At 40.2% G+C, this 22,769-nt stretch overlaps 1 protein-coding gene across 9 annotated transcripts in view; it reads right to left on the reverse strand.

Annotated features, from left to right (window-relative positions):
• Positions 1-9,477: 9,477 nt before the first annotated feature.
• ERG (ETS transcription factor ERG) overlaps positions 9,478-22,769 on the reverse strand; it is a 116,772-nt gene continuing 103,480 nt past the window's right edge. For 7 of the 9 annotated variants that reach the window (XM_079974917.1, XM_079974916.1, XM_079974914.1 and 4 more), the window contains 7 exons: positions 20,102-20,305; positions 19,238-19,318; positions 16,091-16,162; positions 13,922-13,990; positions 13,266-13,322; positions 12,712-12,759; positions 9,478-11,409 (listed from right to left, as the gene is read on the reverse strand). In XM_079974917.1, the coding sequence (XP_079831043.1) occupies positions 10,889-11,409; positions 12,712-12,759; positions 13,266-13,322; positions 13,922-13,990; positions 16,091-16,162; positions 19,238-19,318; positions 20,102-20,305 (1,052 nt within the window). In that variant the 3' untranslated portion in view covers positions 9,478-10,888. The remainder of the gene's footprint in view (positions 11,410-12,711; positions 12,760-13,265; positions 13,323-13,921; positions 13,991-16,090; positions 16,163-19,237; positions 19,319-20,101; positions 20,306-22,769) is intronic. The other 2 variants (XM_079974918.1, XM_079974920.1) reach the window with 2 other exon arrangements.

Below are 22,769 nucleotides of genomic sequence, written 5' to 3' on the forward strand. Positions count from 1 at the left end.
CAAGAAGTTGATTGGATCCCTTCGGAACTTGAAATATGGGTACCCCCAACAAAAATTTAAAATTTGGCTGTGTAATTTGGAATTTATGTAATTTGGTTTGATTTGATGTGATTGGTCAGTTAATAAAAATTATTCTTAAAAAAAAAAGCTTAAGGGACCCTAATTCTAGAGGGTACCCAAGAAACAATTTTAGTCCATATTGCTTAAATTTTTGGGGTATAGTAGACTCTAGAGTCTAGCACAACTCTGGTTGATTTTTTGTTGTGTATGTTTCAACAATCCCCAAGTTTGATAGTCAGTAGCACAGATGTTATAAAGGTGCGGTGATCTGTCGTAGAACAGCCCCACTGAAGAGGAGAACTGTGGTTATCCTGACCTTGTTGCTGGTTGGGAAGTGGTCCCCAAAATGGAGGTCTACCACTGTTCACCCTAAGTAATGGTTCTGGAGAGATTGTGTGTACACTCAAGGTATGAAATTTATTAGGGGGGAAGGGGTTAGATCTCACCCCAGCAGATTTCTACCCCACAGCACCATCATATCATCAGAAGCTTCCTGATAATAAAGCATTGGTTTGCCCTGTGGTGCCTATTGCATGCACTGAGATGTCGGGGGTTGAATTTGAGACTCCAACATGCAAACCATGTACTCTGAGCTATGAGCATTCATCAAGCGCTTCCAAGAATTACTCTTAGAAAGGTCAAATCAATGCAAGGGCACAGCATCCATCAGGACTGCCCACACGTCAATGGAATTATCTGGGCAGCTATGCTATTTGAAGCTAGAAGAGTAAGTGGCTGCTGGAACCTAGAGAAGTGTAAGGAATAGTCTCAACATGCCTATTTAACTCTATCCATAGCAATGGGAAGGTGAGCTAGAAGACGGTGACAGTTCCAGGTTACAGGATGCAACTATGTCTTCAGCAGTTTAAAATTTGTGTGGGGGGGGAGGGAGCAAATGCATTTTCTCCTGCCTGCACACCTAGGCACCAATAAACTATTCTCTCTAGAAGCAGATGGCATCTTGCCCCATCCCTAATGACAGAGAGCAGCCAAGCAGGTGGCAAGAGCCTTGTAATAATCACAGCCAATAGTCACTATTCACTTCTACCCTGATGTGTAGTGATGTATGGAAGTGAGAGCTGGACCATAAAAAGGCTGATCGCTGAAGAATTGATGCTTTTGAATTCTGGTGCTGGAGGAGACTCTTGAGAGTCCCATGGACTGCAAGAAGATCAAACCTATCCATTCTGAAGCAAATCAGCCCTGAGTGCTCACTGGAAGGACAGATCCTGAAGCTGAGGCTCCAATACTTTGGCCACCTCATGAGAAGAGAAGACTCCCTGGAAAAGACCCTGATGTTGGGGAAGATGGAGGGCACAAGGAAAAGGGGACGACAGAGGACAAGATGGTTGGACAGTGTTCTTGAAGCTACCAGCATGAGTTTGACCAAACTGCAGGAGGCAGTGGAAGACAGGAGTGCCTGGCGTGCTCTGGTCCATGGGGTCACAAAGAGTCGGACACAACTAAAGGACTAAACAACAACAGCAACACCCTGAAGGCAGCTTCATTAGGTAGGTGAATCCCAGAAGCAGTCCAAAGCCATATTCAGCTGTCATCCTCAAGTAGCTTTGCAATGCTCCCCTCAGACTCGACAGAGAAAGTGTATGGATCTCATTAGATGGGTGGTTTAGCACAAGGCCTTGTGGGGTGTTGTGCACTGTGGTGGTGCTTCTGAAAGATGGAGCTGGCCTGAAGGATACTTTGTTGAAACTGGTGAGCAGAGGGAGGTACCCCTAGGCCCCACTTCCTCACTAATCTGGAGCCTTCTGTGGAATTCTTCCTAGAAAGAAATACGCAAATACTAACAGAATGCGTGCAGCATGCTAGTATGCTGAAAAGAAGGCACTTGCTCACTTAACTCTGGAGTGGCATCAGATCAGCAAGTTAGCAATGTCCATGAGATTTTAAGGAGGTGTGACCTGTGCCTAGAAACTAGCCACTGGGGTTGGGCCACTGACATCACAAAGGCCTGTGCTAGGAAACCAGAATTGTTGTGTGACATCATTAAGGCATGAAACTTGTCACTTGCTCAGAAACTCCTAAGCAAGCAGCAGGCAGTAGAGAAAGACTACAACTTGGCCCTGTACTTCAACAAGGGAAGCTGAAAACTTTCAATAGTCTAAAACAAGTACACAAAGAGCTCTTTCCGCAAAGGACTCTTTTCACACCACCATTTAGACATCTAGTCAAGTCTGTCAGTTGATCTCACCTCCTTGGAGAAAAAGATGGATAATGAAGAACAAGTTAAGTAAGCCTTTACAAGTTAATTTTTTTTTAGCTGTATCTAGAAATGTTTTGAAGCAAAGACACTGAACTATCATAGATAATAGCTTTACATCTTTGCCTGCTCGCTCCCCTGTTGTTTTTTTTACTGGAGAACAGGTGAGCCAGTAATGTAAGGGGTCAAATCTACACCATACGTTTCAAGCACTATTATGCCACTTTAACAGTAAAAGACTGACCTACATTGAAAAAAGCCTATTTGATCTGGCAAATTATATCAAAATGGTTAGGTTACCCCACTAGGTAGAAAGCTAATATTTGGTACATAGTTAAATTCTCTCTGATTGCTAGAAAAGACCGATGGAATGACCTCTTTTTATACCTGATTGGTGAAAAAATTGAAATGAAAATGAACCACATCATTTACTGATAGTGGTGACAAAGCATTTCTCTCTCCCTCTCTCTCTCCCTCTCTTTCTCTCTCTGTGTGTATGTGTGTGTGTATCACAATAAAAGTCATAATTGCTGAGAAGCTCAGAGAAACAAAAGGACTGCTATTCAGAACCCTTTTTGATTGTTTGCTCCTCTTTGGGAATGAAGTAATCAGTTACCACCAAATTACTTTACAGCTCTTCTACTTGCAATAGAATTTCTAGCACAAATTCTAACACAAAATGTTGATGGAAATGATAATAAAAAGTTTGTAGAAAATATTTCCAAAGCAGCGAGAAACAGTAATAGGGCATAGCTTTTTTAAAAAACACAGCAGCACTGAAATCTTCATGCAATCTCGTCAGTTCACACATATTTATGTTGGAGACTTCTTATTTATACAACTGTATAACACTGTCCTGTGATTTCTTCCATTTGTCTCATGAAACACAGTTGTTGTTTGTTCTGATTCAGATGTAACCAGCAGGTATTCCTCAGGGAAGTGGCAGGACAAAATAAAAACCTCTCAGACCAGTGTCTAGAAATCATGGAACAAACAGGAGTGTGGATGAGCCCTTATTGAGCTACACATCTCCCAACCCAATCCTGAACATACATGAACTGGAAAAAATGTTGAAATATACATTTATTAAGAAACCAGAAGCCTTTCTTCTTGGAATAACAGGTTTGGAATTGCCCAAAAAGATGTTAAATTATTTTTGTATGCCATAACTGCAGCAAGAATTTTGTTAGCAAATAATTGGAAAACATAAGAAATACCAACAGTGGAAGACTGGCAGATGAAGATGATGGATTTTTCGGAGCTAGCTGACCTGACTGGAAGAGTCCGCGACCAGGAGGAGGAGGAGTACCAGGAGGAATGGATGAAATTTAAAGACTATTTAGTTAAAATACGTTAAGTTAACTTAATTGGAAAAGCTTGCAAATATCAGATAGGCTTAGGATTTAAATATGTAATGTGATTGATTAATATGTTTAATGCCAAATTTGAAAGAAAGAAGTATGTTAAGTGATTAAGTTAATTTTATAAGAATATTGGTTTTGGAAATCTGTTAAAATGATATACACTGAAATTCAACCAGGGGGATATGGGGAAGTCACTTAACAATGTTACTAAGATTGATGCAAATAAGGCTGAGATTTATGTTTGTTTGTGTATTTGTTGGTTTGTCTAAAAAAAGTTTATTGGAAAATTAATTTTTTTAAAAAAATAAAAAATAAAATCCTGAACATACAGTGGTACCTTGGTTCTCAAATGCCTTGGTACTCAAACGCTGAAAACCTGAAAGTAAGTGTTTCGGGTTTTGAATGTTTTTCGGAAGCTGAATGTCCGATGAGGCTGTCGGATATTGTTTCTGGGACGCCTGCACCAATCAGAAGCTACGCCTTGATTTTCGAACATTTCGGAAGTTAAACGGACTTCCAGAATGGATTAAGTTTGACGCTTTTGTTTTTGCTATTTATTTTGCATTTTTGTTTTGAGGCTTTTTCAGTTAATTTGTTTCTCTGACTGTGCAGAACCCAGTTCAGCTACTGACTGACTAACTGATTGATTGTGTGACTGCAGAAATGGATAAAAGCACCCCCATCCAAATAATGACGATCATCAGTGCAGGTAAGAATTTTTTATTTTTTATTTTTATCATCTACAATACTCTCTTATTTATTTTATAGTGCAGTACATTGATTATTACTTTCATTTTATGGATCAATGGTTTTGTTAAAAAAGTAAAATATATGTTAAACTGCTGTTGTTTTTAAAAGTCTGGAACAGATTGATCCATTTTGCATTACTTTCTATGGGAAAGCGCACCTTGGTTTGGGAACACTTTGGTTTTGAAACAGACTTCTGGAACGGATTAAGTTTGAGAACCAAGTAAAAGGCGAAAAATTTATATGATCTGAAGAGAAACCAGAAATTAACTGAAAGGCTGAGAGACAAAGACATAGAGACTTTAGGTAAGATTGGGAACCATTCATGTCATACTTACAGAAACAATGTAAAGAAATGGACTCGCTAGCAGGTTTTGAGTAAACACAATCAGCAAAATAAATATATGAATTATAAGGATGATGTAAAAATGAGAAGAGTATAACGATATTACAATTTAAAGATTTTAAAAATTAAGATATGTTAAAATAAGCAGGACAGGATAGTATGAAAGAAAAAACCAGAAGAGGAAGGGGGCATGGTATTTTTGGTTATTTGAATGAAATGTTGGTGATAAGAATGTAAGGCTTAATAAAAAATATTTTTTTAAAAAAGTTTGAGAACCAAGGTACCACTGTATTACTTAGAAATAAAAATGCAGACAACAGTAAGATGTAATTCCACATTATCTTCCCTGTCCAAATCTCTGCAAGTATCTGATGCTGTCAACAAGTTTTCTGCAACTAAGGATGCCTACATTCTCTTCAATGCTGAGTAGGAAAGGGGGATGATGTTTTTATTTTCATACAAATTTATAGACTGCTGCATGGCATAAAGCAGTAAAAACAGAATAAAACACCAAATTACAAGCTCTAAGAACAATAAAATACATCCAGCAAACCCTAAAACAATAAAAACATTCATAAAAACTCTAGAAACAATGAAACCATTTCACAAAATACACAGTTTTTTCCTATCTCTATTCAAAGGGCCTCTGCTCCACATTACCAAATGCAACAATTCACTGATAAATGTATCTATGTACTGGCCGCACTGGGACAATTTTAGAAAGTCATATGATATCGCTTCAGTATGGATTTGCACCATTCCAACTTTGTTCTGTTCAGGAAAGGGATGGCTACCAATGGGGGAGTCTGGGACGTGGGCAGCCATTATCCCTCAAGCCTGAGACCGCGTACTCAGCAGCCTCTTGCACAAGAGATCATCACTGGCACCCTAGCAGGTGGGTGTCAGACAGATAGTCATCACATGGACAATAGCAAACCATCCAAGAATGGATTAAGGACAAAGAGGTGTGATTACCTGACCAGGAAACCCAGGAACTTGTAAGTATTTTCTTTGTATCACTTGATGGGGGTAAGGTGGAGGGCAAGAGAGGGTTGGGGGCATAACCTGATGAACCAGTTTCTGCCAGAGACCCCTCCCCGTTTGTGACATATGTATGATGTATGTATGATGCTTCACCAAAGGTGTTTATGGGAAAAGAGAAAACTTATAAAAAAGGAAGCATCCCTTTGTTCTGGGCTCCTTCCGGCTTCTTCCATGTGGTGGGTGGAAGTCCTGTTGCAACAGTCCTTTAAAATAAAAATCAGGCCTACAGGCTGCTGTTTTGCTCCTATATCCCTGGCTGGTGTCTTTCTTTGGTAATCCAAGTGAGCCCAAGGATTTTCCTATAACAACTAAAAGCCCAGTCCGGTTAAGATTTTTATGTGAACCTACATAGTTCACACTTTCTGAAACAATATGCAAATTCAAACACTGCTATGCTTCAAAATTCACACTTCACCAAATTTTGTGATTTGGTTCTTCAACCAAGAAATCTGTAAAGAAATGTCCATATTGGGGGGGGGTGCATAAGAATGAGTAGATTAGTGAAAGAAAGAAAGTCATAAAATGTATTATATCAAGGAACTTTGCAAAATACTGTATACATAGCAGGCAACATTGCATATACAAGGATATACTAGGAGAAACTTGCACTAAACGGCTGACAAATTTTCACAAGGATCTTAAAAAGAAATAAAATTCACAGACTAAAGTAGTTATGTGGAGAACTTAAGTCCCCCCCTTCCCCCTTCATTTTGACAGCTCGGGGGAGAATTGGGAGTCGTGGGCGGGTGGCGTACCGTTGTCCCGCACCCCCGATGGCCTGCCTGGGCAGCTGTTTCAGCAGTGATACCGTAAGGTCGCAAATATAAGCCACACATCTGAAGGCAGCCCAGTTCAGGGAAGTTTTTAATGTGTGACATTTTAAGGTACTTTTAATCTTTGTTGGAAGCCGCCCAGAATGGCTGGGGAAACCTAGTCAGATGGGCAGGGTACAAATAATAAATTACTATTACTATTACTATACAAATCTTTGTTGGCAAGGTGATGTGAGACATCACCTTGCCAACAAAGGTTCGTATAGTAAAAGCTATGGTTTTCCCAGTAGTGATGTATGGAAGTGAGAGCTGGACCATAAAGAAGGCTGATCGCCGAAGAATTGATGCTTTTGAATTATGGTGCTGGAGGAGACTCTTGAGAGTCCCATGGACTGCAAGAAGATCAAACCTATCCATTCTTAAGGAAATCAGCCCTGAGTGCTCACTGGAAGGACAGATCCTGAAGCTGAGGCTCCAATACTTTGGCCACCTCATGAGAAGAGAAGACTCCCTGGAAAAGACCCTGATGTTGAGAAAGATGGAGGGCACAAGGAGAAGGGGACGACAGAGGACGAGATGGTTGGATAGTGTTTTCGAAGCTACAAACATGAGTCTGACTAAACTGCGGGAGGCAGTGGAAGACAGAAGTGCCTGGCGTGCTCTGGTCCATGGGGTCACGAAGAGTCGGACACGAATAAACGACTAAACAACATTACTATTACACTTTAACTTTTAACAATCGGAATGGGGGGGGGGATGTGGCTTATATTTGGGCCAATATGGTGCTCTAGCCTAAGTATTTTCTTGGAGACATTTTAATGTTCCTCCTCTTCCTTGTTCTCATCACTGCTTGCACACCTGGAGGGGGCAGGTGAACATACAGTAAAAGTCAGAAGTAGCAGCAGCAATGCTTGTCGGGATGGTTTCTAGAGCTCAGTAGTGGATCCCAGTATGGCCATGACAATGCTGACTCCTGATAACAGTCCTGACCCCAAATTTAATTTGATTGGAGATTCACTCTCAAACATGATCAGCTTCAAAGCGATAGTAGCAAAGTTATGAGATGCATCATCAAAATAAAGGAGACAGGCACAGTACAGTGTAGGTCAAGCAGCAATGAAAATATGTTCTGAGGGTGATAGTAGCCAAAGGTTTATTAACAACCTAAAACAAATGATGTTGCAGACAGTTTATGCGAGTCCTCCCTTTTCTTCCCCTTCATCAGCCTCAAAGCTTTTCCTCAACTCTCTTACCTTTACCCTGCAGTCCCTGTTTCTCAGTGTTCAGCTTGATGCATCTTCCAGCTGCCCATTCTACAAGGTCTGACAGAAGATGTCCAATGGTACGTGTTATAGGAATTCTAAGATCTCATATATATAAATCATATGTTCATAAATTTACAAGGCAAACACATACATAAGTATATAAACTATGTGTCTGAAATAGTACAGGAGAGCAATCCTGAAACCATTTTGGCTCTCCCAAATTGACCTCAAATGTTTCTCTGCAAGGTAGAAGGAAATGGGAAAGCCTCCCCATTGTCTCTTTGCTCACAAAAGCTGTCTTAAGGGCATATCTGTGTATGAATAGGGTGAGCCTGTGACCTGGATTCAGGAACTGAGTATTTACCATCACAAAAGTATGGCCAGGATGCCCAGGTAAAAGCAATCAGCGACCATTAATAGGTATCCTGGCACACAGGTTTTCTCCTGTAGACCGCCCCTTCAGTGATATATGTATGATGTTTTGGGGGGTGGTCTTAAGCTACAGTGGAGGCAATTTTCAAATGTCTATATATGAGCATGCACACCAATGTTTGGGGTTCCTCTACTCCCTCCCTGTGTGAGGTGAGTGGGGGACCCTGTTGCAACAGTTTAATAAAGATCATGCTTACCAGCTGCTTTGCTTCTCAATATTCTCTGGTTGGCCCCTGTTATTTTCTCCTACCAATAGAGAACCTACAAAAGGACTCTATATGGGCTCTTAGAAACTCCATATAACAGATGGCTGTGGCAGCTTGCATGCTTGGCAGTGGGAGGAACCCGTTGCAAGGCTAGAGCCATGGTAGCAGAATGAAATGGAACTATGGCCATGAATATGGCCAGGAGGAGAGGCATAAAGTTCTTTTATAGGACTCCAAAAGGGAACAATATAACAAAGCAGTCTGAAGGAAGGAAACACAAGAGGATCTTTAGAGCTCCACTTCCAAAAATGAATGTACTGGTATATCTTTTCCACAAGCAAATTACTGTATATACTCGAGTATAAGCCGACCCAAATATAAGCCAAGGCACCTAATTTTAGCACAAAAAACTGGGAAAACTTATTGTCTTGGGTATAAGCCAGTTCACCACACCACAAACCTGGTGGTGGCAGCAGCAGCGGAGGAGGAGGAGGAAGAAAAAGCAGCCCAAAAGGGCTGCTTTCAGGTTGCTTGTTCCTCCTCTACCGCCTCTGATAGTGGCAAAGGTGGCGGAGGAGGAAGGAGCAGCCCGAAAGGGCTCCTTTTGGGCCGCTTTTCCCTCCGCCGCCGCCTCTGCCGCTCGCAAGATCAGGCATAGGAGCCGCGGTTGGGAGAGGCACAGTGCAGCACAGCATCTCTGCGGCTCCTGTGCCTGCCCTTGCGAGAGGCGGGCAGTGGCAGAGGGACGAGCAGCCCAAAAGGAGCCATTTTTGGTAAGGTCATGGATTTAAGATGCACTTTAACTTTTCACAGTCAGAATTTGGGGGGGAAAGTGAGGCTTATATTCAGGCCGATACAGTAATGTGTCCCCTTTTCCTTATCCTTTAGTATGTGCATATATTTAGCTTTTCCAAGACTGCCCACATTTATAACACTTTTGAAGATAATAAAAAAGGAAATTGCATTTTGAACAAAACATACCGGTAGCTGGCACCAAAGTCACAAAAATGCAGACTACAGTATCAATCTGAATTGCCATGCTAGGCCAAGCTTATTTTATTACATACATTCTGCTTTCTAAGTACTAGTTAAGTTCATAATGTAAACATGAAGCATACAGAGTTAAAATTCAAGGCCACAATATTTCTGATTGTCCCTTTCTGTGTCTTTGGTTGGCCGAGATCAACTCGTAGTGTATAAATGCATAAGTTATATAATTATTATATAAAAAGAAAAAAAATAACGTTGACTTGTATATTTCATTCTGACAAACGCACAGCGTTCGCGACTCGGAAAAGAAAAACTGGCGCTGCCTAACAAAAATATCTATATGATTTCAGACTTTGGCAACTGGGGATTGTATCTTACCTTCAACCAGTAGAAAACAAATTCCCTTTAGAAGAATGAGGTCCTAAGCGTCATTTTTAAATATCAGACAATTCCAGTTTTACATTTTTATAAAGAGATGCATACTCTGATACTACAACTTTCCCCTTCTTAGACTTAATTAAAAAATCAAGTCTTTTCTTTGATAATACTGGAAATGGCATAATAGTCAACAGAATTATTTCTCAAGTCCAAACAAGTAATTCTTCATAGTTCAAACACTGTCCAGTTTTCAGTTTCCCCTATATCTACAGGAAATGTCTTCTCCTTCACTCTTATGACTCTTCCCTTCTCTTACCCCTTTCCACTTCATGTATCCGACCCAGGGGCTCTTGTGCAGGTCCAGTTCATTTTAGTAGAACTTGCACTAGAGGACTTCCTGGTGTGTTGTGCCCTTTTGTCTACAATCACACACTTGCCCTTCAGCACATTCTCAGTCCCAATATTTGGCTCAGAGCTCTTTAACACTGTCAAGGAATCATAAAGCTTGCATTGTCTTCACAGTTTTGAAATAGCTGATCCCTCCCTCTTAATAATGGAATGTATTTAAGTTCATCCCAGCTGAAACTGCTGCACTGAGAAACAAATATTTATGACACTGTTCTGTAGGTTTGTTTTTGTTTTGTTTTTTTTAAAAAAATGCAGGTAGTATCCTAGTCTGTAACAGAATTATCCTTATATTGCTGTAGTAGAGTCCCAATATGCATTAGCATATCAATCGTGACGTAAAAGCTTATAAAATTTTCCTGAAACCCATTTTATAGTTTGTCATTACATACTTTTCTACCTAGAACAGTATTTCATTGTTTGATGTGTAAGTTCAATGTCAACATACAATTTACATAATAGCATCTTTAAATTTCTTTAATACTCTCCTGTAATCCTTTTTTTTTTTTAAAAAAAAAAAGCATTTGTATATGGCATTTTTCAGTCCCAGTCAACCTTGTCATGTCTTTTAGGCACTTTTTGCTCATATCCTCCAATAAAATTCATTACAATTCATTGTATTCCTTGGAGAAATGTCCTCTTCTTATTTTGTTTCTTCCTTTAGTAGTAAGTGCCAAGGTGAGAAGGCATGTGGGTGGCCGGGAGCCTAGTGTTAGGATAGATACTTCCAGCTGGTGAATTCCAGTATGGAGTGGGTCCGGCAAAAAAGTTGGAGGAAGTGACGGGCAAAGCTGGAGCATGGGGAGCAACAAAGTTCATTTTCTGGGGATGTGCATGGTAGGAGCTCATGTAGGGAAGGTCTGATGGATATTTGTACATGGATGATTCTGGAGGATGTGGCTGGAGAGCTTGAGCAATCCCATGGAAATCAAACTTGTAGGCATAACGCTTACCATGGACTTTAGTCATTATATTTTTGTCGTAGTAGTAACGGAGAGCACGGCTGAGCTTGTCATAGTTCATGTTGGGTTTGCTCTTCCTCTCCCCCCAGCGTCGGGCTACTTCATCAGGGTCAGTCATCTTGAACTCTCCATTTGTGCCCTCCCAGGTGATACAATTGGAATTGGAGCTATCTGACAGAAGCTCCAGCAAGAACTGCCATAGCTGTATCTGCCCACTTCCTGTGGGCAGGAGGAAAAATAGGAAAAATGAATTGAGTAATGGCTGGAAAATATTTAGCTTTGTATTTTCAGCTGTGCCAGATTCTGGTGAGAAAGTATTTGAAGGACTGCTTATCTACCAAAATCAAACTGGAACATTTAATCAGGTTCTGTAGTCCATGTTATAATATACTGTTTTCTTTACTTATGAAGACCAGAGAAATCTGAACAAATTTTGCACAGTAAGATTAACACAGCCAATCACTATCATTTAATAGTATAATAATAATAATAATAATAATAATAATAATAATAATAACAACAACAACAAGAACAACAACAATAATGACAATAATGACAATAGTGTTAGGGTTGCTTAGCATCTCTTACCAGTGCAAGATACAATTAGGTTTGGTTGTTGTCATTAGCTTTTAATGATCTAAGGCACCAAATTACTGCTTATATGAGTCTACTTCTTTTTCTCGAGCAGTAGCCAACATGTTATGTGCCAACCTCTTTCAATCAGTGACATGGATGGGTTAGTTGTGGTGATGACCTTCTTAGATGCCTCTATTTCCCTATTTGCTCCTGTTAGCCAGTTAATTAAGGTCACTCATGATTTTGACAATGCCAACTTCATCTATCAGTAACAATATGTTATGTTTCTACGGTGATGTAATACGTTGTGAGGATCTAATGGTGTTTAAAAAGGAAAGAAAGAAGAGTACAATACAGTGGTGCCTCGCAAGACGAAATTAATCTGTTCTGTGAGGCTCTTCTTATAGTGGTTTTTTCGTCTTGCGAAGCAAGCCCATTGACAGCTTAGCAGATTAGCGCTATTAGCGGTTTAGCGGCTTTTAGCGGATCAGCTGATAAGCGGCTTATCAGCGGATCAGCTGATAAGCGGCTTAGGGCTTAGGAAAAAGGGGGGGGGAGGGAAAAGACCCCGCAGGAACTCGCAAGACATTTTCGTCTTGCGAAGCAAGCCCATAGGGAAATTCATTTTGCGAAGCGCCTCCAAAACGGAAAACCCTTTCGTCTAGCGGGTTTTCCGTCTTGCAAGGCGTTCGTCTTGCGGGGCACCACTGTATCTGTTTTAGGTATGTAGAGTCTGTAGCCTTCCAGATGTTGCTTGCCTATACCTCCCATCATCCTTTGCAATTGACTGATAGGAGCTGGAGTCCAACAGCATCTGAAGGGCCAAAGGTTTCACATCCCTGATGTATTTCTACCATGCTGGTGTTAAGTGTGCAATAAATTTCCATGGGCTTTACTATATGAATTTTTTAGATAAACATCCTAATGCAGTACTATTTTTCCTACCTGGATTTGCAAGACGGCTGCTGGTTGGGCCAAGAATTTGGTAGGGATCTAGAGAAAGGTTAAAAAGAGAGAGACATGAACTGAAATGCTGTAAAGATATTAAGAAAGCTTTTTCAAATATAGGTTATACAGTAATGTGTATAATCAGAATCTGGCTAAACAGCTTTGGCATATTTTGCAAAAATAAGGGATTTTATATTGATTAAAAGAAATAAATGCTACACAGATCTTTATTTTAAACTATATTACAATGCAAAACTAATCTTGAATTATGTTGACTGCCTATGATTGATAGAGCTGCACCTGCCAGAACAATCTTATCTAAAGAAAGTTGGTGTAAATTATAAGAAAGCTCAAGTTACCCCATTCTAAACTATGTTCAGATGGAACTTGGAGGAGTTTGCCTTATACTGTGTGCTAGGTCATGTGACTGAGCTGAAAGTGGTTCGGAATAGGTATAAGTCTCTTTTTGCCCTGTCCCATCCCTCCCCACACCCCAGAATGGCCCCTTTAGGGGATTTATACCAGTGGAGAATAGCTGCAGGTAGACATACCTAACTGAGGGCGCTGGTCTTCTGTTTTGGGCACTGCTGAAGATGATGCTTGGGCTGCTAGGGGGGAAAAACACAACTGAGTGCCCAGATCAAGGCAGTGAGTGGCTTTTGTCTGTAGAGCCTGAGTCCCTATCAAGAAAGCTGAAATCCCAATGTTTTGTAATTGTATTCCCTATCGAATCCCCCACCCCTCCATCTATCCAACTTGTCCCCGCTTTTGCCCTACTCAGCATTTCAGACGGTCTCTCCCTCTCTCTCACACACACACCTCACATAATATGATACAAAAACAACTATGAAGTTTTCTGAAGTCATAGTATACTAAAATGAAGCAGCTGCAAAGTCATGGAAGGTACGGACCAGGATCAGATGAAGATCAAACAGTAAATACCCAGGTATAATATATGAAATCACATCCCTATTCACAGTTATTATACTCTGGATGCTAAATATCCATAATTGCTATGGATATTTACTTCTCTAATCAGACCAGTCCAAACAGCAACAGATGAACTATGATTTGAACCTGTTTATATAAGGTATTCAATAAGCTGGTTTGCACCTGAAATTTAATTGTCAGAATCAAATTCTGCTGAAGCAGCTATGGCATTTCCAGGCAATGTTATCTGTTATGAAAGAAAAAGAAGATACTTTACCTTTTGACTGGGGAGCAGGATGACTGTGACTTGTCCAGGCTGACCTCCTGGCCTGTTCATAAGGTATATCTGTGTAAAAAAGAAATTATCTCAAATATATGTGAGCTAGAAATAACATATCAAAGGTCAAATTTCTCCATGTATGATTGTTTCTGAAATAAGTAATTTTCCTGATGACACACTATTCAACATGGTTGATAGCTGCACTGCAGGAAATCTAAAATCAAAATCACTCCTGCAATGATCTGTCTAATCACCACTCTGCAAAATAATTTCATATGCAGAACCAGTGGCCCTCCAGATGTTGTTGGATTCCAGTTCTAATTTCCAGAAGTCCCAGTCAGCCTGGTTCATAGTTGGGAATGATGGGTATCAATATTTAGGGAGCTGTATCTATGTCCCAGGGGTGCCACCTTGAATGAAATACTGGGGGGGGGCAGGTAAGGCCTCCCCCACATAATCATATGCCATGGTGCATGCACACCATTTGAATGGTAATGCCCATCGCCTTTTATGGGGGGGGGGGACAAAGCCCTCTCAGCCCCTAGGAGTTGGCTCCTATGCTATTCTTAAGAAGCTTCAAAATTCTTTATGTGCACACACATCTTGCTCACAGTTATGAATTAAAAACATGCAATTGCCACCAGATAGACAACTATGAATCTTTTCTTCCTTTCCTACATTAAAAACATGTATAGATTTGCATGGTATAATTTCTTGCAGCAACTAAAGACATTCTTCTTCTTCTTTGGTGATCACTCATAGCCGAGTAAGATTGTTTTCCATGAACACGGTCTTAACAATGAGTCTGTAAATGACTGTGGAGGCCAATTCTGGATCCACACGTTCTTCCACAGTGGGGACATAGGGTTCTGGGCAGGAGCTGATCAAGATGAAGGTTTACCAAGCATGCCTTCTTCTTAGCATGTTTCTCCTTTTCGCCCTGAATTTGAGCATCTTCAAAGTCCATGACACCTTTGGTAAAGAAAATCCAATTGGAGCACTCACAGACCAGTGTTTCCCAATTGCCAGTGTTTACACTACATTTTTAAAAAATTGCTTTGAGAGAGTCTTTAAACCTCTTTTGTTGACCACCAGCATTATGTTTTCCATTTTTAAGTTCAGAATAGAGTAGTTGCTTTGGAAGACGATAATCAGGCATCCAAACAACACGGCCAGTCCAATGAAGTTGATATTGAAGAATCACTGCTTCGACACTGGTGATTTTTGCTTCTTCCACTACACTGGCATTAGTTCACCTGTCTTAGAGAGCCAGTGTGGTGTAGTGGTTAAGAGCGGTAGACTCGTAATCTGGTGAACCAGGTTGGCGTCTCCACTCCTCCACATGCAGCTGGTGGGTGACCTTGGGCTAGTCACACTTCTTTGAAGTCTCTCAGCCCCACTCACCTCACAGAGTGTTTGTTGTAGGGGAGGAAGGGAAAGGAGATTGTTAGCCGTTTTGAGACTCCTTAGGGTAGTGATAAAGTGGGATATCAAATCCAAACTCTTCTTCCCAAGTGATATGTAAAATTTTTCTGAGACACCATTGATGGAATCTTTCAAGCAGTTGGAAATGGTGTTTATAAGTGGTCCATGTTTCACAGGCATACAGTAAGGTTGGTAGTATGATAGCACTTGCTAGACTGGAGATGGATCCCCTCCCCCAGCACTTGCACAAAAGTTTACAAACAGTGCATATCACGTTCTCCTCCTATTCCTGTCTAGTGTTTTCATGGCCTTGGGCTATCCAACACCTGTGGCTATTTTAACCCAAACCTTAAAATAAAACTTTCTGCATGATTGGGAAGCAGTCCCTGATTGGGCCAGATATTCTACTCATGTGAGTAAGCACCTCCCGCAGAACCTCCCTGTTTAATAAAAACTGACCATAAGTGGCCAACATGCATGGAGACACCAGGGGTGGGGTTTGTTTGTGCACCTCTGCCTCCTGTCCACAGATAACAGCATTTCATGCTCAATCAGATGCCCAAACACTTATATTTGAGGCATCTTCTATACAATTATATTTGTCTTATATCTACTACTAGTTTTCTGTGTAAGAGGAAAGAGCAAGATAGGAAGAACAACCAGCCAGACTGTAGCACTTTAAAAAGAGAGAAAGACAGACAGACAGACAGACAGAGAAAATAGGATGGTGTATTTGCATACCTGGCCTGGTGGTAATTCTTTGTGCAGTTTCAGGGTAAACTGAAGTGTTCGGGAAGATAAAAGCTGCACCTCCTAGATACAAGAATAAAACAGAAATAAGGATAACTTTGCATTTCAATATGTATTGGAACAAAACTTATTACTATATGTGCATTGGAGTTGGACTATGATAAAGCATCTGATCTATCAGGTAATTCAGCTGAAATCAGGACAGTACATTGAAAGAAAAATATTCTTATTTTTCAATTAGAAGACACTATAGTAACATTTCAACTGATTTAATTAGAAGCTTTTTTGTTTTGTTTTGTTTTTTATTCAGTCTTTGTGTAAGTCAGTGTTAGGTTTATCAGGTGTATCAATTATTTTCCCCACCCTGCATATCCCTAGTTATTGCATGAAGTAACTCACTATGAGCTGGTTATTCTCAGGGAGAATGAGGAAGCCTGGTAAGGCATATACTGTATAGCCACAGAACCATCACTTAATACATACAACTGCTGTACCCAAGGTAAACTTTTTTCAGGGTCAAATGGACTTGGATAAATTAATATTCTAATGGTGAACAGCAAGAAAGTAGAGTTGGAAGGAACATACAAGCTCCTTACTATTCCTTTTACACGTAGAATGTACAATGTAGTGGTTTCAGTTTTGGACTAGGACCATGGAGACCCAGATTCAAATAAAAAAGGAGGAGTGGGAAAGAATCACATACAGTACTCATAACTTTTTGGAAGAAAAGTGAGCTATAAACTGAATAAATAAAATGAACAAAGAGGGATACTGGAAAACCCATATGTATATGTATATGTTCTCATAGCCCACTCTTCGTCAAATGGTCCCAAGGGCAGGTTACAAATATATCACAATTAAAAAAGGTACAGTGTGCAATTATAATTATAAAATAAAACCACAAAACAACAAATTTAATAACAAAACAGAAGTACAGAACAGCAGTGCACAACAGGGCTTGCTTCCCATATTTCTTTAAAAAATCAGGGGTATGTGTAGCTGAGTCTTAAAAAAAGATACAGTGAGGCGAATGGTACATCATGTCTGTTCTAAGGAGATATTTGTGTACAGCAAAAGAGGGGGATTGTGATATCAATTTATTTAAAATTGTATCAAGCATATTAATTAGTACCTAGATGTGGGACCATCGGGAAACCGTACGTACATTGCCTTGAGTTCCATTGTGGAAGATAGGGAAGATATAGATGTAACAAGAACAATATCACAGTGAAAAATCCCTATTAGTTTCTAACATTGTCAAGAGAGAATAATAAACTTTCTATTCCTTATAGAGTTGTTATTTCTGGTCACTATAAGTCATCAAAACCCCCAGGCATGATAATGAGATAGATATCCCAAACTTTTAGTTAATCAGATTAAAGATACAGAAATTTCATACACCTACATTGTCTTCTGATGCACAATTTCAAGAGCTTGATTTTAGTTTCCTTTCCTATAACCCACATACGAACCAAATTTACTTCTAGAAACAGAGAACCAATGGGAAGTTTCTTTCCCTCCAAGTTATAACCTGATCTGCTGAGCTACAAAGTAGATCCTGGACAAATTGTGGCCTGGTACCTAACTCAAACCACAAAACTGGCACAATATGCCTCTATATGAGGCATACAAGTGATAAGAGAACAGAAAGTGAAGGACTAACACTTATTCCTTCCATGCTTCATGGTCTTCTGCAAGAGTGGGGAGATGGGCTGCTTCCCTGGTGCTTGTTCCCTGTCCTTACATCAGTATGAACATAGCTCATTGAAGGGCCATAGCTCAGTGGCAGAGTATCTGCTTTGTATTCTTAAGGTTGCAGGTTCAATCCAGGCAGGCTTGGGAAATACTTATTATATGAAACCCTGGGAAGCTGCTGCTCCCATCAGCGTATACAACACTGAGCTGGGTGGACCACTGGTCTGACTCTCTATAAGGCAGCTTCCTGTGTAGCATGATTCCCTGTACTTTCCTTCCATTATATCCTTTGGAATATAGGCAATTGAGGAGTTCAGTGTTTCTTGCAAGATAAGTTTATTTTAACATCTATATCTTGCACCTTCAGCAGTAATGCTATCAGGGAGGCCATCAATCAGCTACAAAAAATGATTTATCATTTAAAAAAATCAATAAAAACAGCATCAATGCAACAAAATGAATCAGTAAATAACAATTGAGAGAGCCAAAACTTCCAAAAATTAACAGTGGCACAAATGCCTGAAAATACATAGAAGGCCTGGGAGAATTAAAAAACAACAACTTTCACCTGGCTCTGAAATGATGGCAGTGCAACTGCAAGGTGGGCATCCTAAGTAAGGGCATTCTGTACATGGTGTGCCACATTCAAGAGAGCTCTCTTTTGGATGGGCAGCTCAATACAGCACACATTTGCTCCTGCTACAGCAAACCCACAGACCTGCACCAGTTGATCAAAGACACTGAATGCAGATCCCTACATTTAAATTATGCTCTACTTGGATACAGGCTAAGCTTTCAAAGGTGCTTGAGAGGTTCACCATGGCTGTTTGTTCAGATGACCTGTTTCACTCTTCTCTCATTAAGATGTTCAATTGCATAATGGATTTATAGAGATCTCCCGTACACAGAAAATTTGAAGATTAGGGAGCAGACTAGGCTAGTGCTCTCTTATCTCTAACATGCTACTTTTATATGGGGGCTTTTTTCCAAGCAAGGGAGACCAAACATACAATCTCCCACAGGAAATGGCACAGCTGAGCTACATGTGTCTGCTCTTCTTCGTCTTTATGTTTCACTCTTGGGATGAGCAGCAATAGCGAGAGTATTATCTGAGTGCTTGCATGTGTGTGTTCATGCACATAAAAAGGATGTAGGTACATGAATATTCTCTTTCTCAGAGGCCATATTTCCTTCTAAGAGAACTCATGAAGAGCTTCATCCAAATCAATTACTGTATCTGAGCCTAAATGGTTTATCTGTGTATGGCTTGTGTGTGTGTGTGAGCAAGAGAGAGAGAAAGCAATTCCCACCAATACTAGGAAGCATATTACACTCTTAAACCCTGCCTTTCTTTCTTAATTTACAGTTAGCATGCATTTGTCACATAGATAACCTTAACTTTAAAAAAATGGCCTATAGGGAGGGGAGTCGTGACAGCATTACCTGTATTTCTAGCATGCATTAACCGTGGAGAGTTTTGTAAGGCCTTATCAACATCATCTGAAGTCAAATGTGGAAGAGGAGCTACAAAACAAAAAGCAACACCAAAATTTTAAAAATATATATTCAGAATTATCTTAATAACCATTTTCTTTTATCCTGATAGGATTGTTTATTGGTCAGCCTAGCATCAATTCATTCTGCTCTTTGTGGGAGTGGGTTTATAATAATGCTGGAAGCAGGGCTTTAATTAAGAATATTGTAGAAAATACTGACAACTAGAAAGTCTGTGAAAAACAATGTCATATTGGTGTTGCACTGCCTGATTTTTAAAAACAGAAATTGTTCTTTGACATTTTATAATTCAGTTATGCAACATTGTCTATACCACAGATAACAAATTCACTTTCTCCTCCTCTCATCTTTGAATGCTGCTTATAAGTTTAATTTTATCTATATTCAGGGGACTCTTTTGTTCACCCTAACATCATACAAGCCCTATTTCTGCGAGAGTCTTATATACTGCTCCTTTGTGCACACACATTTAAAATCATGCCTGGAATTTCTTTTCAAATTATTATGTATATAATCTCATTTAGAATGATCATTTCAGTAATGGAAAAAGGGAAATGCATGTGACCAGAAAAAACATTACAATTTTTTATTATAGATTATGTTTGAACTGATTTTTGGTTTTCTTGTAATATCTAAAATGGTTAAAATTTCCCTGATTTGAAGTCTGCTTAAAGAATGCTGTGAGCATAGCATTTGAAAGAGAAATCTGAAATAAGCATTACAGTAGAAATTGCAGTGGACAAAACTTTTTTTGGGAGGAGGGGAAGCCATCAACAAAGAAAAGGTTCTTACTCTCTCTGAGGTAGTGTAAGTGTGAGAGAAGAATGTCTGCATTATAGCTTGGTGTTAGCCTCTGGAAGTCATCTTTGGTCATCTTACACAATTCCTTCCCATCAATATTCTGAAACAGCACAATGTCCACATCTGGCAGGCCATATTCTTTGACTGCCCATTCCAACCACTGACGTACATGGTCTGTGCTCCATAATGTGGGATCTGTTTTGAAAAGCAGAAAGTTTCATTGCGTTAATGTTATGGAGAATGAGTTCTGCTACAAAATTGACTGAGCTTCTCCCCCATAGCAAATGCACTACTGAACAATGGGTAGCATCCAATGCAATTAGCACAAGGGTTTATGATTTCACCCCCTCCCCTCCCCATGCACATTCTGTTACCCTTCCCAAATCTGATGTGGATGATTGGGGGGGAACCCAGAGGAGATTTAGGGGGCACCTGGGGAGAGGAAAGGGGGTAAAATTTTGTGTATAAGCATAAATCTTTGCACCATCGGAATGCGTTACTTAGTGCTACACTGAATACAAGCCAGTATTAATTATTTTGGCTCAGTGTGTTCGTCCCAGGAATCTGTTTATTCCATCAAAAGGAACCAAAACTTAGGCGAAAATTGGATGTGTGCCATCTATCCCCATTGAACTCAATGGAAACTCTTTTACTGAATTCAGTTGGATGTAAATTGCACCTAATGCCTGAGGCAGAGTGTTTGGCACACTTTCAAAAACATGCCTGAGCATTCATTTTTCTCGTCATGTATCTTGAATAGTGCTTATTATGAGAAGACATTATGCTAAAGTGGAACTAACTACCCTTTCCACTGTAGCCCTTTGTACTCTTTAGTCAAGGCATGCCATTATTTATTTATTTATTTATTTATTTATTTATTTATCAACTGCATTCATTTATTGTTAAGCCACTTTCCATATTGATTGCAAGGCAGATTACAACCTTAAAAGAGAATCAATAAGCAAAACCAGTAAGCTAACATTTTAATAAACACAAATTAAAATGCAACCATAAAGTTAGTTTCCAGAACAGTTCTCGATAGTTAGGAATCAGGAAATCACAAAGATCTATTTTCAGGAGGCCCTGAAAAGTGGCTGAAAATGTGACCTGTGGTTCAATAGTAAAAAATAAATTTTAAAAATGGCAGAAAACATCACCCACAAGTCATGACCTCAAAAAGTAGCTATCATATTGACCCATAGGTTTTGAAGTTTTGCCAAATGTCCAAAAAAAGTTTGAAAGAAGCCATACTGTCCTGCATTAGGAGCATAGAAGCACTCCAATAATGATGTCTAAGAAGCAATGGAACCTTTGGCTAGGAGGAATCTGCCATTCAGGTCAGACAGGGAAGCATCAAATATGTAGGGACATTTCCAAGTCATTGGAATAGTCACTCCTCTCAATTTTGAGGAACTGGGTGTGCACAGCTGTTTTCCTGTCCACACGCCCTACAGTAAATGGAATTCAGGGTTCGGTTGCTGGTGGTCCTCCTACAGTAATAATAATAATAATAATAATAATAATAATAATAATAATTATTTATATCCCACCTTCCCCAGCCGAAGCTGGGCTCAGAGCGGCTAACAACAGAAAGCAAATTGTCAAGATGCTCCCTCTTTTGCACACTTTCTACCCTTGATCTCTTGACTACTGATCCCAAACCATTAACAGGTCTTCCATCACAATTCTTAGAACTGCAATTCAGACTGATTCCCCCCACAATTTGATCCAAAATGACTTCAGTTTTCGCCTCCACTAGTTCCAAAGCAGATGCCCAATCCTCCGCTACTGCATTCCTTCTTTTAAAGATATATTCACCAGTTTCCCTGCTTATCTAATGGGCTTGTCAGGTTCCCACCTTTCTGTGTCCCACCCCACACCTTGTTGGTCTCATCAGTTTCACCTGACAGCTCAAAAAGGCTGCCATCCATTTCCTGCTGAATATCAAGCCTGGCAAACGTGTCTTAAGTCTGTGCAGACACTGGTGATCATCTTCTGTGCAGACACTGTGCAGATCATCTTCTGACCTTTGCAAGCAAGACCCCCTCACCCCAGTGTCAACCATTGCTCAATGAGCAGCCCCAACTACACCCCTGCTCTTTAAAGAAGAATGCAACCTTGTCCAGAACAGGTAAACTGCTTGATTCCAGTGCATGAAAGCCACCTACTCCTAGAACATCCAGCTTGTTATGATTCAGCTTCAACTCATTAGCCCTCATCCAGCCCACCACTGTGTCCAAGCATGGCCACACTTGATCGAGTGATACAGAGAAACAGAGCTGGGTGTCATCAGACTTATGATGATACCACACCCCAAATCCTCTACTGACTGCTCCCAATGGCTTCATGCAGATATTGAGCAGCACTGGGGACAGAATGGACCCTCTCCTGTACCCCTCAGCTTAACAGCCAGAGAATGAGGTATAGTCACCCAATGCCCTCCACTGAAACCAATTCTGCAGGCACGAGTGCAACCACAGTAATTCAGTGTCACTCTCTTCTAATTCATGGAAGTGGTCCAGCAAGACATATGAACACCAGGCCCTGCACAGTGACCCAGCTTAGCTGTGAACTATTAATCTCGCTCCCCCACCCCTTTTTCTTTTTTCTTTGCCACATCATCCTGCAATCTGTAATGGCTGTGTATAAATGAAAAACA

This window comes from Podarcis cretensis, assembly GCF_951804945.1.
Source record: "Podarcis cretensis genome assembly, chromosome: 4".
Classification (NCBI taxonomy): Eukaryota; Metazoa; Chordata; class Lepidosauria; order Squamata; family Lacertidae; genus Podarcis; species Podarcis cretensis.